Here is a 19,569-nt window from a genome sequence, read left to right on the forward strand (position 1 = left end):
ACAAAGGCATGGATGAGGATATCAGTGTCACATGGGTGAGGTTTGGGCAGTGGCAGGTGATGTTACAGAAGTGGAAGTGGGTGGTCTTTGTGATGGAGAGGATATGGGGTTGAATAGGATGCCGAGGTTGGAAACAGTCTTGTTCAGCCTGAGACAGTGACTGGGGAGGAGTATGGAATCAGTAGCTGGGTACAGTGTTTGTGGTGAGGGCTGAAGTCAATGGCTTTGGTCTTTACAATGTTTAACTGGAGGAAATTGTGGTTTATTCAAGACTGAATGTCAGACAAGCAGTCTGACTACAGAGGCAGCGGAGGGCAATAGAGAGGTAGAACTGAGTGTCATCAGCATACCCAAGAAGCTGACTCAATGGCCTGGATTTTCCGGGGCCTATGACAGTGTACGCATAGCGTATGCCATTGTAATAAGTGCCCCGCAAGTTCCAGGTTTCTGCATGCGATGCGCGAAAACCTGGAACTTGACAGATCGTACACAGCCGCTGTAAACTTTTGCTGGCGCAGAGTTGGGCTATTTGCCCAACTACTGCCCAGTGAATACCTATGAAGCCCTTATGCCTGGTAAAAGCAGGCACAAGGCCTTCTTTTAATAGAGTAAGGGTTAAAATAATTTTTTTTTTTTAATGATTTCAATATTCACTTACATTTACAATTAGTTTAGCTTATTTTTGTCCCGTTTAAAAATGTTTCAATTTATTTTTCAAAACATTTAATTTTTATTTTAAATGTTTAATTAAAGGGCATTTTAATTAATTTTGAACTTGTGATTATTTATTTTTATTTCAGTGTTGTGAAATTTTATTTATTAGGTAATTTCTATTATGCTCATGGGGATTCCGTACATAAATGAAATCCCCATAAGCATAATAGGAACCTCCTTTGTCATTGGTTGGGCTGGCCCACGTGATCCCAGGGACACTTGCAAACCGCATGCGCTCCTGGGATGTGTGGGCCTTTACGCAGGCATATGCCTGCAGGTCCAGGACCGCACGAGTCCAAAGCTCATCAGGTAAGTACGGAGTTTTCTTGCGGTTCGGAGGCGTATGCGGGCAGCAAGCCTCCAACTGCAATTTCCAAGCCTATATCTACAGATGATTTTGAAAGATAATGGTGCATGGCTGGGAGAGATTGCAAAGTAGTGATTGGACGTGGGCTAGAATGGGCCAGACCAGTCCAGTGCTCTGCCTTGGTTCTCATCTCCTTGGGTACTGTAATAGTGTTTTTTCCTGTTAGCACAGATATAGAAAACTAACAGCTTATATTGAGACCTACTAATCAGCACTGGTGTTTCTACTGAGTAGCTAATCAGATGAAGGAAAGACAGAACCTCTAGAATTATACATTTTAAACTCAGAAGAAACTTATATACGAGCATTGCAGTTGGTCTTTACACTGAAAATCCAAGCAGTGGCCCCATCCCAATCCCGGTGCCTCGGAATCACCCTTAAAAGCACCGAGTTTGCATTGTAAGGTCACGCGCGCAAGACACCAGTAGTAGTTTTCCTTCCACTAACAGAAGACGTAATTATCATTGTCTCCAAGTGAAACATTGGCTGGTGCTGTCCATATAGACCTTTTCACCCATATAAGCAGATGACAAGAATGCTCCTTATGCCATGTGGTTTCATTCCTCTTTATTTACATTACATGTTTAAACTGAAAAAAACCCAGTTCTGTTTGCCAGAATAAAATCCTGACTGCGAAGTGCATCATTAAATCATGTTGTTGCACATTTGAACAAAAAAAATAGGAAATTTAATTCACAGCAGTTTCTAGTGTTCCTGTTGGAAAAAGTATATACTGTGTCACAGGTTTAAAACAAACAGGAGGGCTGCGTGATCTGGTACAAGAGAATAGGGATTTTTACCACATGTGTGAAAGTTAAAGGGCCCTAGTTTTTGTGTTTGATTTAATATATGGCTTTTCATATTTGTGAACAACAGGTTTTCCAAACACTTTTTGCACAAACACAGTGCCCTTTTAAAAGCTGCTCCTTCAGCTCAGTGAGCAACAATCATGGATGTAAAATATTGACCAATTACACCAACACTGCTCTCGAGACTCCTTAATGAATACAAGATAGTTCTGCAACTAAAATGTCACATAGAAACACACCGCTTTCCAAACAATGCAAAACCCAATAAAGCCCTCTGTAAATATCAAAGAATAAATATTAATTTAACAGTAACATTACACATTGTTTTATTTAAACTTATGAAAAAAATTGAATACTTGAGAGGAAACGGCTGTGTAGAAATTGCATTTCCATTGGTGAGGAAGACTGGTAGGACTCAAACATGTAGAGATGTCATTTGCCTGGGTTTGGAGGACTACACAGTCCAGTTTTGAGCAGACTGCACATTTCTGAAAGGTAAACCAGACAGAAAAAGTCTAGTTTTTCAAAAATAGAAGTATAATTTTCATGATGTTCTTTAGGTTTTCATTATAATTTGCATCAACACCAAGGCAAACATTAGAATTCAAGCCATGATCTTAGCCCCCTCTCCAATTTCACCTCCTGCCAGATTTTAGATCAGGGAAGAGTAGACATCCCTACATGCACATGGTTTTGTTAGAATGCTGGGTGGTCTTCCTCACTTTTGGAGGGAAGCTATAGTTGGTACAGTGCTTCCACATCAAGTTTCTCCATCTATTGGAATCCCACAATCTTATATTTCTGAATTTAAAAAAGAAAATCTACAAGCGATATGGTGCAATATTCAGATCCTTTGCTGCCTCATGTTCACACCTCATTTGTTCAACTAAATTGATTTTCAGATCTTAGGTACTGGCACACAGAAAAACAAATTAATGCATTGAATAAAGACACCAATCCTCCCTCCTCCATTTTAACAATGAATAGGTGAGGAAATAATTTTCACCTGAGTTTGTAAACTGCAATAACATATCAACTGGTTCCTTTCTATTTTTAATTGCTCATTAGTAATTTGGATACTAACATTTGTTGAAGATTATAAAACCATTTGTTTGAAATACTTTTTGACTTGAGCACCTTCATAAGGCATGACAAACACTAATTGTGACAAAATATATATGGTTAAAAATATATTAACATCTTACCTTTTGGTACAGAACATTCTCAGTGTACTGATAACATGAACCTTGAAAAGAACGCAAATGCCCCCTTCGTTAGTAATAATATTGACAGCCCATGCTTGAAACCTGTAACTGCTTATGGAATAAGGCTATCATGTCGGGCTGACTAGAGGATGCTGAAAGCAAGGAGGAACATAGAAAACCAACATCTCCCTATGTTGATGTTCAGATGCTTACCATTTAATGGCAGAACCTTACACATAACCATCAGCATTAGATTACACAGTCTCAATATTTTTAATCTACTGTTACTTCGCTGTTTTGACGTGGTGTCCTTGACTGGCTGTTTTTGCTAGTGAGGTGGTCTTTTGGATTCCATAAGCTGCAGATCCACAACATTAACTGGGCAACTGCTGGCCAGCTGTTTAGAATCTCACATTTATTTTCAGGATGTGAGCATCACTGGCAAGGCAGGCATTTATTGCCTATCCTTAGTTGCTCTGACAAGATGGTGGTGGCCCTTCTCCTTGAAATGCTGCGATTCTTTGTAGCAGTTTGATACAACTGAGTGGCTTGCTAGGAAACTTCTGAAGGCAGTTAAGAGTCAACTATGTTGGTGTGGGTCTGGAGCCACATATAGGCCAGACTGGGTAAGAATGGCAGGTTTCGTTCCCTAAAAGACGTTAATGAACCAGCTGAGTTTTTGTGACAATCTGACAGCTTCATAAGTCCAGATTTCCAGATGTTTTAAACTGAATTAAAATTCTCAAACTGCCATGGTGGGATTTGAACATACATTGTCTGGATTATTAGTCTAGACCTCTAGGTTACTGGTCCAGTAACATCACCACACTACCTACCCATTAATTTGAGTTTTGTCAGCTCTTAGTTGGGTCATGAGGCTGGACTGTCCATTGTGAAGGGGAAAAAAAATCAAACCCTCCAACTCTGCCCCCCGCCCCGCCCTCCCTTTCCATCCAAACAAGAAGTAGGTCTCTCTAATATTGTCATTTGTCATTGGCATCAATGCCCAATAAAAGCTCCTAATTTGGTGAGGTGGAGTTGGGGAAAGAGCTGAGCGGTTTGTTATAGGGGAAACAGAGTAAAAGTCCAACCCTTTACAACATTACTGAATGCAGAAATATCTGCTAAACATAATAGGTTCAGATAAAGGCTGAAAATAATAAAATGAAAACAAAGATATCCATAACAGAACATAAAGTTCCTTGTATAATATTTATTCCACATCTGTTGAACATCTGGTTCCTGTCTCTACTACTTGTTTTTTTTATCTACTGTGTATATATATTTTCTACTTAGATGAGGCTGCTAAATAATGCTTTAAAATCTCAGTGAATTAAATTCAGATTGATTCTCTAATATTTCCTACTGTTGTAATAATCACTTTCCCCAAACACAGCTTCATTTATTATTGCTGTGTTTATATCTCAAACATTTAACTCTGGACTTTAAAAAAAGAAAAAAATTAAATATTATCCAAAACATTTTGACCCTAGTCTAATTTTTGATGAATAAAGCATTAGAACAATATAAACAGAGAAATCATAAATTATTCAGTTAGGAAAATAGAACTAGTTGTGAAAAAATTCTTAATGAAGTTAATAAATATGAAACATTTGTAAGAGTCATGCCACAAAAACAGCTTCAACTTCTTTATGCATCTCTCTTAATCAATAATATTATATCAGCAAAATAAATCAATATATTATCTTCCAATGTATATCCTCTCTCAATTGTCCCTTTTTGTGATTTTCAAAATGAGGTGTATTAGTGCTGGGAAACATAACCCTTTCCATTTCAGACATCCATTGTTCTATCAAGCACGCGCAGATCTGTACAGCAGTTAGCTGCACCATAAAGCTCCCTCTACTCTCCCCAATCTCAGAAAGTCACTCCCTACTGTGATTTATTTCCTATTTACCACACCAGCAACCCGCTTTTTCTAAATGAGTTCAAATCAACTTTCCTGTTTCAACTGGCAACATGAAATTGTGCTGCTAAGAAAAGCTGCCAGTGACAAGACTCTTGTCTGGCAAAAATCAGCGATTTGCTGGTTGCACTGACAAACTGCATTCCTGCTTCAAATACCAACCCTAATTCCACAAGTGCAGTATATTGAAGTTTGAAAGGTCTATTAACAGAGATGATATAGGTTCTTAGTCCAATGTTGTTCTTTGCCCCACCCCCCAAAATAAACACAAAACTGGTTTGCAAGCTGAACAAGATCTCCTCATTGATTTGGTAAATGTGCTCATTTTGGTCAGTAGCAATTGCTGTCCGTATTGCCACTCCCCTAGAAGATTGCCTTTCAATTATGAACATGATGAAGAACTTGCAACCTGGGCACATTAGTTGCCACTACCATTCTCTAATTGATTTCTAGTTCACCATGCAACTGACCTTGTTGAGGAATTAAATTCAGAAGAAGATACGTGAGAAATTTAGCTTGGGAAGAGAATACAATGGTCGGCCTTACTGCCTGATTTTGTTCCCTTTTCCTAGGGGTGGGATAGTGGACTCAAATCCAGCCCTACATCTTTACAGCCTGAAAAATTAGAATGTTCCTCTTTAAGGTTATCAATTTGTTTGAGTCTAACTGGTTTACCTGTGAGCAATTTTTGGGAGTGTTCTGACTGAGGAAATAGGAGAATACTGAGGTAGTTGCCCATTTCATTTGTTGACAGTGTTGACTGGAGCTTTTAATAAGGAGGACTGGAAAACCCTCCAAAAGGAAGGGGGTCCCAAGTGGCTTGCAAGTGTTTTCCTTGGAAAATATTCTTTATGGTCCAGCAGTTGGGAAAATTATTCCTTTCACCAGTTTCCAATGAAGACACTTTTAGAAGGCAGGCCAACAGCAACTCACACTGCCCTTTGATGCTTCTATATGGCACTTTCATTCCTTTTGTTCAGAAGGGTATACTATAACTCCAGTTAACACTTTTGTTAAGGTTTGTATAAGTTGATTAATACAGGGTGTACCAAACTGAGGAGGTTTTATTTGATGGATGTAAAGCTAATGTGCAGTGGCGATGAGACAATGGCTGATTCTGAAACAAGGCACCTTGAGAAAAGCTTGGCACAAATTGTATTAAAAAGAAATAATGTAAACCTCCAAATACCAGTTCATTTCTTATCTGGCACAAGACAAATAGGATACTTTTCCACAGGTAAAACTAGTTAAACTAAATACAAAATATATTTTTACATTTTTTAATGAAAAATCTGTATTATTTTCTCCCAGTTGTTATCCTATACTTAAGAAAAAATTCTATTGGAAAAAGGTAGAAGAAAACATTATTTTAGGTACGGCTTAAGAACACACTAACTTTAGTACATAAGTTATTCTATAACCTAAATCACTAAAACTTTACTAGCTGTTCCATGCTCATTACTGGCATGGCTACACAAAGGATATATACATTTTAAATCCTGCTTACTTAATGTTCCAACATATTACAATGAAATAACTTTCCATATCCTGATTTGGGACATTATGATCCATAAACCCGATATATAAAAAACAAAATAAAATTTCTGGGAAATGTGTAAGGAACATTTGTTGAGAATTTGCACACTCCCGGAAATTGTTTTTCGACAGTGTTGTGTTGGTCTTTCAGTGAAGTATTATTTTTCTAGAAAATTGCAATCCACAGGAATCAGGATCAATCTGTACTGAATGGAATCAGCTTGGATTTTTAGTTTTATGATTTTTTTTCTTATTAAAGTGAGAAACATTAGGACTGGGAGCTGGGACACTTTGTTTTGAGCAGCTAGTGTCAGCATCAAGCAATTCCAAGTCATATATAGCATGGCTAGAGGTAGAGTTAAGCTCCTTCTACTGTACCTAACAATGTGCCTCAGCCTCAACTTCAGAAGTTCACCCAGTGGCAGCTTTTTAAAATTTGTTCACAGGATGTGGGCTAAACTGACACAACTGCCCTGGGAAGATGGTGTCAGAAATACTGTAAACCTCCAAATACCAGTTCAACAGTTTTCATTTTTTATCTAGCACAAAACAAATAGGATACCTTTCCACAGGTAAAACTAGTTAAAATTATTTTTCTTAGGCCATTTTTCTTACAACAGAGTGCCTACCTAGGCCACTTCAGAGGGCATTAAGAGTCAAGCATGTAGTGTGGGACTGGAGTCACATGTAGGTCAGAGTGGATAGGGGTGGCATGTTCCTTTCCCTGAAGGATATTTGTGAACCAGTTGAGGTTTTAAGACAAAACAGCAGCTTTTATGGTCATTTCTTTTTATTGAATTCAATTTTACAACTTGCAATGGTGGGATTTGAACTTTCAACCTCTGAGGTGCTTGTCTAGTACCATAACTATTACACTACTATCTCCCTCCATAGAACTCTTGCCTCTGTGTTGGGAGGTTGTGCAATGAAGGTTCACTCCAGGAGTTTGGCACATAATCCAGACTGATACTTCAGTGCAGAACTCAAATAGTGCTGAATTGTCAGTGGTGCTGTCTTTTTGATGAGACATTAAACCAAGAACACCATCTAGCTGTTCAAAGGGACATAAAAGATCCCACAACACTATTCAGGGAAGAGCACTCAGTTCTCCCTGTGTCCTGACTAATGTTTGTCCTGCTATCAACACAACCAAACACAGATGAACTGGTCATTATCTCATTTACTGTCTGTAGAACTTTACTGTGCACAAATTGGCTGCTCAATTTACCTGCCTAACAACAATAACTGTGCAAAAAAAAATGATTACATTGGTTGTAAAGCACTTTCGGATGTACTGAGAATTTGTTCAGGCGCAAGTTAGTTCTTTCTTTCTCTGAATAAGATGCCACTTTAGTGCAGTTTTGTGCGATGGGCCCAACTGAATTGAGACTGCACAAAATCATTTCACATAGAACTGTGGGTTTATACCTACATTTGCCCTACTTCTGTTTGCCAGGTGGGATTGAATTATTAGTCCAGGTTATTTTATCACTGTATAGAAAACCCAGGAATTTCACATTAAATATTTGACAGGCTCCTATCGCCATGCCTCCACCCCACCCAGCATAGTCTAAAGATGGAAGGTTTAAAAAAAGACAATTTTTGCGCTACTGAAGGTGAGAGATAATGCGGCGATATTACGGCAAAAGATCTGTTTTCATGTCCAGTGTCACCATCAAGAATGCACCAGATTAAGCTTAGCATGAGTTAATGCAGAGTAAAGCTCTCTTTGCACTGCCCCACATTGAGGTCTGGTATAGCACAGTCTGGTGCAGAGTAAATCATCCTCTACTAGAAATCAACAGAGTATCTAGGAGTAATAACTATTGCATTAGTGAGACATTTCTATTTCCCACAACAGCCATCCTTACCGCTTCTTCGGGTATGATTGCCATTTTGGTGCCAAATTATGAGATAGTTTGCACTGTGGGCTTGTATTCACTTTGAAATGCATTGAAGCTTCCCAAACTAATTTAATTTAGGACTTTCATAGTGGTCAGAGAGGAATGTAGATCGTAAATGTTAAGGGGCACTGTATGCTTTGCAAACCAGCTGTCAATTTGCACCTCTCTTGGTGTGGAATAATTTAACAATTAGAGCCATTTATTAAAAAGCAACTGTAGTGCGCGTTTCTCAAAAATAATGCTAATTTGTGATTCACCTTTTGAGAGCGAGTTCTTTGCAGCAGGTTGCAACAACTTCAAGTAAAGAACTAGGAAATCAGTTGTAAATAAGTGACATAGCTAGAGGTATAGTAGCAAAGGCAACGTTACTTAGGTATTAAATAAAGCAAATAAAAAGCAAAAAGATGCAAACATCAAAGAACCGATCAAAGGAGCCTAACTCTAACTTTCTGGGCCTCTGTTGGAGTGCTCACGGTGCTGCTGACATGTCCTTGCAGTGGCCAGCAGCCAATCCTCAGTATGTTAATGATTCCAGCCCTGCAGTTTGGGGCAGGGTCTACAATAGGTTTTGTGGATGGGCAGGAGTTCTACTCTGCTTCCACCGATGGAAGGGACCTTCTGGAATTTCAGACCCAATGTTTCGCATGATAATAGCGCATTAAAAGCACAGAGTATCCCAGTAAGTTACCTTCATGTTTCGTAGACCAACAATTAACTTCTTTTGTACCCTAACAAATATGAGCATCCTACACTTAAACAACTACAAAACAACTACAAAACATCTAACCACCCTCCGAAAAGTCAAGCTGCACTTAATTTTGGCAGTTCAAATGACACTACGGGGATGAATGTCTTTGGGGGTTTATGCAGCTCTTTTACCAAAGTTACAGCGGATGATCACGAAAACGTCCATGGAAATTCACCTCCTATGCTCACTGTTGGCTCAAATCTGTACTTAGTAATCTTATGGAAAGGGAGCTATAATCCAGGAATTTGACTGAGTATTTCAAATCCAAACAACATCACAGGCCTATTTTTCCCCACACTATAAGGTTAACATTTTGTAGTAACCAACATGTCTTAAATACAACCAGGTACTTCCAAGTAGTTCAAACGCCATATTTTTCATGGACTCAGGTTCAAATCTCAGCCAAAGAGAGCATATTGACCCATTTATCACAATTATGATGTATTTAATCTGTTATTAGACTTGGCAACAATCCCAGCAGGAAATGGACAACATTAAGAAGGCTGAATCTTAAAAGTATACTATTTCTCTTGTAATAACATTTTGGAGACTCAGGCACATGTTTACATACATCTGTCAGCTTTGAGTAGCCATTCTTTACTCAATCTCAGCAGCACCAATCTATCAATTGGTTTACAGGCTCACTCACCTGATCAGCTGCCTACAAAAAGTTAAAAAAGTGATTTTCATTCAAATTTTTCTCTCTCACTACAGGTTGATTAAGACAGCATGGTCAGGAAAGCACTAAAAATTAGAATTTCTTAATCATTTTGTTATTTTCAATAGTTTTAGAAAACAGCTGTCATTGTGACTGTGGGATAGACATCTCATTTGCATGTTATTATATCTAATGGTATGTTAGAAAAGTTTCAGAAATGCACTGGTTTGGAACCATAAAAGCGGCAGGCATCAGACATTTGCTTCTGTAAGTACATTATACGTATATGGTTAGTTTAAGGCAGTGCTGTATCCTTGTTTTCACTCTTTCAAAATCTATAAGCTTATGTCTTCAGAAATATTTTCAATCATGTTAATGCCAGGGGATACAACTTTTTGTGCTGGAGTATTCACTAACAAAAAGAGGCCAAAAAAAGAAACATAGAGCAGCAGTTTGTGTCATTTACCGGCAGCTCTGATAAATTCATTACAAGTAGTCAGATTTGATCAGATGCATGGTTATCAAACAATCGATTTTGTACTTTCAGTAGTAGCCGGTGTTGTGAAGTGTGCAAATACTTCCTGTACATTACTATCATTTTTTTTTCAGGGATATGAGCATTCCAAACACACACACTCAAACACATTCATCAGCAGTCGCTGCTGTCTTTTTCTTAGCATATTACAAAATGGAAAATTTGCTTTAGAGTTTATTTGCTTCTATAACCTTTTCTAGGATTTCATCGATTGTGTCCGTTTCGTAACTGATGTCCTTTAAGTCCAAGTGTGGCAGAACGGAACCCAACAGGTGTCCGACCTTTACTCGCAATGACTTCAGCTTTGCCAATACACTGTTGAAACACAACATCGTTACTTGGGTCTGGGATCATATCAAACATTTTGCTTGTGTTGAGCTCATTGTCAAAGTGAGAGATGTTGCTAAGGAATGAAACACTTTCCATCTTGGGCACCCAATGTTAATGTCAAGTACTTTCAGTTAAATGCAGAATAAAACTCCTACTCTCCAACCTCAGAACCTACTGCAAAATTGTGTGATTCTTCAATTTCTTTAACCATCCTATGGCCTCTCTGAGTCAGATTGCCAAATTAGTGCTCAATTAGGGGCCACCCAGTAGGAACTGGACTGTGACTGCCCAAACTTATTTCATTTAGGACCCTTACAGCCAGAGATTTTCATCCCATCAGTCTGGGCTGGATTTAAAACGGCATTCCAGAGATGAGAAGACAGCAACTAGCCCACTACAACATCCAGTCCCCTCATCAAACAAGTCTTCATAATAAGAACAGAAAACGCTGGAAAAACTCAGCAGGCCAGGCAGCATCCATGGAGAGAGAAACAGAGTTAACGTTTCAGGTAGAAGACCTTTCGTCAGAACTGGAAATAAGCAGGAAATGGAAAGCAAGTTCAGGGGCTGGGAAAAGGGGGGAGGGGATGAAAGAACAAAAGGGAAAGTCTTCATAATAGTTCAACTTTGTAATTATTTATCAACAGACTATAGTAAAACACTAAATAACATTTTGGAAAACTGATGCAAAATAAAACAGCATTGGAAAATAAATTCAAATGGCTGGTTTTGCTTTCTTTTCAATCCAAAGTGGTGTCTTAATTTCACATTTCTGTTCAATTTCTGCTCATTTTCACTGTGTGCTTATATACAAGGATAGTTAAATTATCTGCCTTCTGCTATGGTTTTCCTCATTCTTTGTAAGTAATAGTCTAGATTTCCTGGTGTGTTCTGCCCAATAATGGGATGATAATCAAATGGGCAGAGGCAGGAAATGGAGCCTGGATCAGTTATACCCTGTTCAGTTTAGCCCCCACCTGATTTTCTGACATAATTTCTAGAAGATGATGGAACCACTTTCCGATTTTTGGGTGAGGTGGTAATGATGTGGTGATTTTCCATCATTTTCGCTGAATCTTAAATTTCAAACACTCTAGTATAAACTAGATTTTGTTGTATGCGCCATCTTGAAGGTGAACGTTAAGTTCAAAGGGACAAGCTTACTCCGTTTTGGTTAAAGCCTTATTGTTATTTTTGTTTCTTTTTTGCTGTTGCCACCGACATTCTCATCTGCCTAGGTGTCATTTGCTGAGGGCTGCCATTTACCCCATCACCCTTTCAGAAAGCGCACAATGGATTTGCTATTACGGAATCCCCACTATCTTTGTTTCTTGGAAGGGGAGGAGGATCAATGAAGGGAGGCCAGGCTAATGAGGCTGAACTGGAGGTACATGACATGTATAAGCAGAGGCACTTCTACCTGCATTTGACTGAGGAGCAATGCTTGTGAAGTTGTCACAGATTTATGCCATGTGCTGTTCTGCTAGTAGCTATTCAGGTCATCATCCTTAATTTCTAGAACATGTAATTCCATTAGCTTCTGCATAGACAACCAGCACCAATATGATAGAGCACTGCAACTTCACTGAGTAGCAGGATTCCCCACGATCCAAGAAGTTGCAGATAGATAGTGAATGACACCCAAGTAGCCATATGTGATTCCTTTATCAATGGTCAGACATAGGTCAACAGGAAAGGAAACCATCTTCCCAATGTGCAGCTTGTATGTGACCACCAGCACACCATTATGCAAGTGAATGCTTACTTCCCTGGTAGCTGCCACAATGAGGAACTCCACAGTACCAGTACTCTTTAACTCAGTAAGCAAAGTCCTTGGGTGCTTCCTCGAAGATAAAAAGTATCCTGTATGGCCTTAGCTGATGTCACTGGTGTGCTTTCCAAGGACTGCAACTGAGCAGCACTAACAATGTCCATTCGTCCACCAGAATGATCACTGTGTACACCATAAGTATACTGAAGACACATTTCAGGTGTCTGGATCAATCTGGGAGCATCCTGAAGAACTGGGCACTGTGCATAGCCACTGAGCTACAGGAAAGCAGGTCTAATGATCCAGGAAGATTGGTGAAGCCCTGAGTGATGCTCATCAGGAACTGGAACTGGTCACCAAGGCTGTCCAAATCCAAAGAGGCAATCCTACACCCAAGGCCTCTATGGCAGAAATCTGAGCATCAATGCAGGAAGCAAGGACTAGACTTTGCTGCAGAGGTTCCTGGAGCTGCCACATGCTCCATAGTGGATTGTAATGATGGTTATTATTCGCCAATATGCTGCATAAGCTGCTGGTGAACCTCTTCACCTGAGCTGCCAGTTGCAACACACTGTCTAATATGGGCCCCAATGCCTGCATCAACACTTGATACAGTGCAAGCATCGTTCTTTTAAATGTATGCCCATGAGCTGTGGTATTCTAGGTTCTTTAAGTGAGGTGACACCTCATAACTGTCCAGCCAACATCTTCCTCCCCATGTACCATCACCAGCTGCCTCTGATCACTCATACTTTCTATGTGTCACCCCGTCCATTTCTCATTCTCCAGCCCATTCCTCTCTTCTCCACTATCTAATTCCCCAGGGTGGATGACTTTATGCTGTTGCTTGGGAGGGAGGGATAGAGTGAATGAGGGCGAGTGCTGCATAGTGCTGGTATCATTGAATGTTCAGGGACCGGTGTCTTCTCCTTTAAAATTAATGCAAACATTGTGAATTACCTTGGGATAAAACCCAGGTGTCCATGTGTAGCCATAATGGGAGGGATGACCGGAGCATGTATGGTACCAAGCAATCCGATGCTTTGTGAGATTTTTAATGGATTTTTAATGTAAGGCTGGAACTGAAAGAACACTTTCAGTAACAACAACTTGTGTTTATATAGCGCCTTTAACATAATAAAACGTCCCAAGGTGCTTCAGAGAAGCGACTGTCAAACTAAATTTGACACCGAGCCACATGACGAGATATTAGGTCAGGTGACCAAAAGAGTGGTCAAAGAGGCAAGTTTTAAGGAGCACCTTAAAGGAGAGAGAGGGAGAGAGGCCGAGGTTTAGGGAGGGAATTCTAGAGCTTAGGGCCTCGGTAGCTGAAGGCACGGCCACCAATGCTTCAGCGATTAAAATTGGGGATGCGCAAGAGGCCAGAATTGGAAGAGTGCAGAGCTCTCAGAGGGTTGTAGGGCTGGAGGAGGTTACAGAGATAGGGAGGGATTTGAAAACAAGGATGAGAATTTTAAAATTGAGGCATTGCTGGACCGGGAGCCAATGTAGGTCAGCGAGCACAGGGGTGATGGGTAAACGGGACTTTGTGTGAGTTAGGATACGTGCAGCAGAGTTTTGGATGAGCTCAGAAGGTCTAAGGTGGGAGACCGGCCAAGAGAGCCTTTCAGGTCATAGCTGGGGGTGGAAAGGGTGTCATGCTGCCTTCTGGATATTGATGGTAATTAATTCCAGCAGACTGTGAGGGGAGGTCATTGTAGGTGACAGACATGCTTTTTACAGAGCATTCTTAGAAGAATACATACTTAGAAAGTGTGCCTAACTCCTCTTGTCTTGCTTGATCTGGCAGGGTCATTAATTTTCTTTCTGCTCTGGAAGACTGCTTGTGGGGTTGTGAAGTTCACAATTTCAGTCCTGGCTACTTCCCTCCAGTGCTGTGGATGTGCCTTCATTGTGGCTTTCCATCTCTCCATTCCAAATAGTCTCCTTCATCTCTCTAGTTTCCTGCTGGAGGTCTTCCCCATTTGTATCAGCAAACCTTGGATTTCAGTGCCCACAGCAGACCTTTCAGATATTCCATGCAGCAGATCTTTGTGGTTACTAGCAGAAAGCTTTCCGAGGAAGGCGGTCTCTTTACGCTTCAGTGCCGAGAGCCTGCAGTAGCACATTATTTCCTGCCCCACATGGATGAGCTCCGAGTTAGAAGTGTTTCCAACAACTGGAGCTTGCCTGAATTATGCAAATCATGCTGATCCCAGATACTATCAGTGGGAAGAAGTCCAGGCCAGCCACACTTACCATAGAGATTGCACCCCCAATGTAAATTGTGGGCTAATGTGTCCTCTATCTGCATTCAAATTGGGTCTATTATTCAACAGGGGAAGTTATCGGATTTTGATATTTAAAGAAGTTTTCTCAGTGTAGTCTCACAAGATACATTTGGATTGTACTGCCCTAGTACAACAACAGCTTGAGTTTATATAGCATCTTTAACATAGTAAAACGTTCCAAGGTACTTCACATGAGTATTATAAAGACAAAAAATTTAACACCGAGCCATACAAGGACAAATTAGGGCAGGTGACCAAAAAGCTTGGTCAAAGAAGTAGGTTTTAAGGAGTGTCTTAAAGGAGGAGAGAGAGGTGGAGAGGTTTAGGCAGGGAATTCCAGAGCTTAGGGCCTAGGCAACAGAAGACACAGCCACTAATGGTTGAGCGATTACAATAAGGGATGCTCAAGAGGACAGAATTAGAGGAGCGCAGATATCTCGGGGCGGGGGGGCGGGGTGGTTGGGGCTAGAGGAGATTATAGAGATAGGGAGGGGCGAGGCCATGGAGGGATTTGAAAACAAGGATGAGAATTTTGAAATCAAGGCGTTGCTTAACTGGGAGCCAATGTAGGTCAGCGAACATGGTGGTGATGGGTAAATGGGACTTGGTGCGAGTTAGGACACGGGCAGACGAGTTTTGGATCACCTCAAGTTTACGTAAGGTAGAATGTGGGAGGCCAGCCAGGAGGACGTTGCAATAGTCAAGTCTAGAGGTAACAAAGGCATGGATGAGGGTTTCAGCAGCGGATGAGCTGAGGCAAGGGCGGAGACGGGCGATGTTATGGAGGTGGAAATAGGCGGTCTTAGCTACGCCGCGGATATGTGGTCGGAAGCTTATTTCAGGGTCAAAATGACACCAAGGTTGCGAACAATGTGGTTCAGCCTCAGACAGATGTTAGGGAGAGGGACGGAATCAGTGGCTAGGGAACGGAGTTTGTGGTGGGGACCGAAAACAATGGCTTCAGTCTTCCCAATATTTAATTGGATAAAATTTCTGCTCATCCAGAACTGGATTTCGGAAAAGCAGTCAAGACAATTTAGAGACCGTGGAGGAGTCGATAGAAGTGGTGGTGAGCTAGAGCTGGGTGTCATCAGCGTACATGTGGAAACTGACGTCGTGCTTTTGGATGATGTCGCCAAGGGCAGCATGTAGATGAGAAATAGGAGGGGGCCAAGGCTAGATCCTTGGGGGACACCAGAGGTAACGATGCAGGAGCGGGACGAGAAGCCATTGCAGGCTACGATTAGATAGACAAGAATGGAACCAGGCAAGTGTAGTCCCACCCAGCTAGATGATGGTTGGAAAAGGATGGAGTGGTCAACTGTGTCAAAGACTCAGACAAGTCAAGAAGGATGAAGAGGGATAGTTTAACTTTGTCACGGTCACAAAGGATGTCATTTGTGACTTTGACGAGAGCCGTTTCGGTACTGTGGCGGGGCGGAAACCTGATTGGAGGGATTCAAACATGGAGTTGCGGGAATGATGGGCACGGATTTGGGAGGTGACAACATGTTCAAGTACTTGAGAGGAAAGGGAGGTTGGAGATGGGGCGGTACTTTGCAAGGACGGAGGGGTCAAGGGTTGTTTTTTTTTTTTTTTAAGGAGAGGGGTGATGACGGCAGATTTGAAGGGGAGGGGGACAGTAGCTGAGGAGAACCGTTAACAATGCCAGCTAACATGGGAGCCAGAAAAGGAAGTCAGGTGGTCAGCAGTTTGGTGGGAATAGGGTCAAGGGAGCAGGAAGTGCGTCTCATGGACAAGATGAGCGCGGAGAGGTCATGAGGGGAGATCGGAGAGAAACTGGAGAAAGATGAGAGTTCAGGGCTAGGGCAGGAGGGAACCTTAGAGGAAGTTTGGCCCGGTGGGCTAGGGGAAGGAAGGGAAGTGGCAGAGACAGCTGAATGGATGGTCTCAATCTTAAGAGACAAAGAAGTCCATGAGCTCCTCACACTTGTTGTCAGTGGTGAGGGTGGAGGAGACAGGGGAGAGGGGTTTAAGAAGACGGTTAGCAGTGGAGATCAGAAGTACTAAAAACAGTGATGGTTCAGCTGCCTTTAGAAGCAATCGAAACTAAGATAGCTACAATAAAATGACCTTTTACTTTACTTGGGTGATTTTCATCAAATTCCTTTTAACTGGCTTGAACCGCTTAGTGAAGCCAATAGGATTTTTAAAAAGGTTCCCAACAGGTGAGAGTTGCACTTTAAGAGATTTCTGATGGGTGAGGCTCCATCTGTCAAAGAATTTTGACGGGTAAAACTTCTTTAAGAGGTTTTTGATAGGCAAAAATTCCTGCTTTAATCTCTGTGTATGTGTTTTCATTACCTGTTGGCCTGTGCAACTTCTTGGCTGGTGGAAGGGTCCCGTGCTTCTTTATGTACTGCATTACATCTCAGGGCCTCTTCCAGTTTCTCCTCCAGCTCTACCTTCTGTCCCTTTAATTTCTCAATCTCTGTCCGCATCAGCTCCAGCTCTGAGTATCTGTATGCAGCAGCTGATTTTTTGGTCCAATAAAAATCTTCACCTCTGTTTGTGCTAGCTTTCATATCCCGTTTCATTTTTTCATACTCCGATCTGAATTGGTCTCTTTCTTGTTCTATTTTTCCAAGCTGTAAAAACAGGAGTAATTTATTTCCTATACTTTCTTGAGCCAACTTACATTTATTGATCTTTCAATATAACATATTAATAATATAAAAGAAAGACTTGCATTTATATAGCGCCTTTCATGACCACTGGACGTCTCAAAGCACTTTACAGCCAATGAAGTACTTTTGAAGTGGAGTCACTGTTGTAATGTGGGAAACGCGGCAGCCAATTTGCGCACAGCAAGCTCTCACAAACAGCAATGTGTTAATGACCAGATAATCTGTTTTTGTTATGTTGGTTGAGGGATAAATATTGGCCAGGACACTGGGGATAACTCCCCTGCTCTTCTTCGAAATAGTGCCATGGGATCTTTTACGTCCACCCGAGAGAGCAGACAGGGCCTCGGTTTAACGTCTCATCCGAAAGACGGCACTTTCGACAGTGCAGCAAATTAAAAATTTAATAACTTAAATTTGAGGGTTGCATTTCCCATTTTTCAAATTAACTATCTTACTCATAATGTAACTAAGGCAGACAAACGTATAAAAATCACAAATAATGTCTATCCTTTTAAGATATTTTTTTAATTGTTCCAATGACTTCACCCTTCCTGAGCCTCATACAAAATACCTATACTTTAACTTCAGTTTTTTTTTATTTAAAAAGGAGACTAAGATTGTGAGGCAAAAGAGCCCGGCACAGAGGAGAAGTGCAGGGCTCTTGGAACACAGCCGGCACTCCGGGGGCGGGGGGGCTCAGGCGGCTGGGGACGGCGGCGCGGAGACGTGCTGGCAGGTGGCCAGCAACAAAAATGGCCGCCCCGCACCTCAGCGCCTCTACTGCCGCAGGTAGGCCCCCCTGAACCGGTCGCAAACTGCGACCGGCGTTAAGAACATAACAAATAGGAGCAGGAGTAGGCCAATCGGCCCCTCGAGCCTGCTCCGCCATTCAATAAGATCATGGCTGATCTGATCCTAACCGCCAATCTACTATCACAGAACCATCTCCTGAATCTAACAGAATTAGGCACACGAAATAGGAGCAGGATCAGGCTACACGGCCCCTGGGCCCGCTCCGCTAACCACAGGGCCATGACCGATCCGAACCTAGACTCATGTCCACATTCCTGCCCGCTCCCCGTAACCCTTAATTCCCTTTACTTCTAGGAAACTGTCTATTTCGGTTTTAAATTTATGTAATGATGTAGCTTCTACAGCTTTTTGGGGCAGCATATTCCATGGACCTACCACCCTCTGAGTGAAGTAGTTCCTCCTCATCTCAGTTTTGAAAGAGCAGCCCCTTATTCTAAGACTATGCCCCCTAGTTCTAGTTTCACCCATCATCGGGAACATCCTCCCCGCATCCACCCGATCCAACCCCTTCACAATCTTATATGTTTCAATAAGATCGCCTCTCATTCTTCTGAACTCCAATGAGTGGAGTCCCAATCTACTCAACCTCTCCTCATATGTCCATCCCCTCATCCCCGGGATTAACCGAGTGAACCTTCTTTGTACTGACTCGAGAGCAAGTATGTCTTTTCTTAAGTATGGACACCAAAACTGTACGCAGTATTCCAGGTGCGGTCTCACCAATACCTTGTACAACTGAAGCAATACCTCCCTATTTTTATATTCTATCCCCCTAGCAATGAAAGCCAACATTCCATTGGCCTTCTTAATCACTTGCTGCACCTGCATACTAACCTTTTGAGTTTCGTGCACCAGGACCCCCAGATCCCTTTGTACTTCAGTACTTTCCAGTTTCTTGCCATTAAGATAATAACTTGCTCTACGATTTTTCCTGCCAAAGTGCATAACCTCACACTTTCCAGTATTGTATTCCATCTGCCAAATCTCTGCGCACTTACTTAGCCTGTCTATGTCCCCTTGCAGGTTTTTTATGTCCTCCTCACTCACTACTTTCCCTCCCATCTTAGTATCATCTGCAAACTTTGATATGTTACACTCGGTCCCCTCCTCCAAATCGTTAATATAGATTGTAAAGAGTTGGGGACCCAGCACTGACCCCTGTGGAACACCACTTGTTACTGATTGCCAGTCTGAGAATGAACCATTTATCCCAACTCTCTGCCTTCTGTTAGATAGCCAATCCTCTATCCATGCCAGAATATTACCCCCAATCCTGTGATTTTTTATCTTAAGCAATAATCTTTTGTGTGGCA

General features: G+C 41.5%; 1 protein-coding gene across 2 annotated transcripts in view; it reads right to left on the reverse strand.

The window, feature by feature from the left end:
• Window positions 1-1,633: 1,633 nt before the first annotated feature.
• Window positions 1,634-19,569, reverse strand: part of LOC147125130 (MORC family CW-type zinc finger protein 4) — a 169,977-nt gene continuing 152,041 nt past the window's right edge. For both annotated transcript variants that reach the window (XM_085997843.1, XM_085997832.1), the window contains exons 16-17: window positions 17,121-17,404; window positions 1,634-10,718 (exon numbers count right to left, since the gene is read on the reverse strand). In XM_085997843.1, coding sequence (XP_085853969.1) covers window positions 10,571-10,718; window positions 17,121-17,404 — 432 coding nt within the window. In that variant the 3' untranslated portion in view covers window positions 1,634-10,570. The remainder of the gene's footprint in view (window positions 10,719-17,120; window positions 17,405-19,569) is intronic.

The sequence above is a fragment of the Somniosus microcephalus genome, chromosome 1, assembly GCF_052327205.1.
Source record: "Somniosus microcephalus isolate GS21.2 chromosome 1, FLI_Smic_1.0, whole genome shotgun sequence".
NCBI classification, from domain to species: Eukaryota; Metazoa; Chordata; class Chondrichthyes; order Squaliformes; family Somniosidae; genus Somniosus; species Somniosus microcephalus.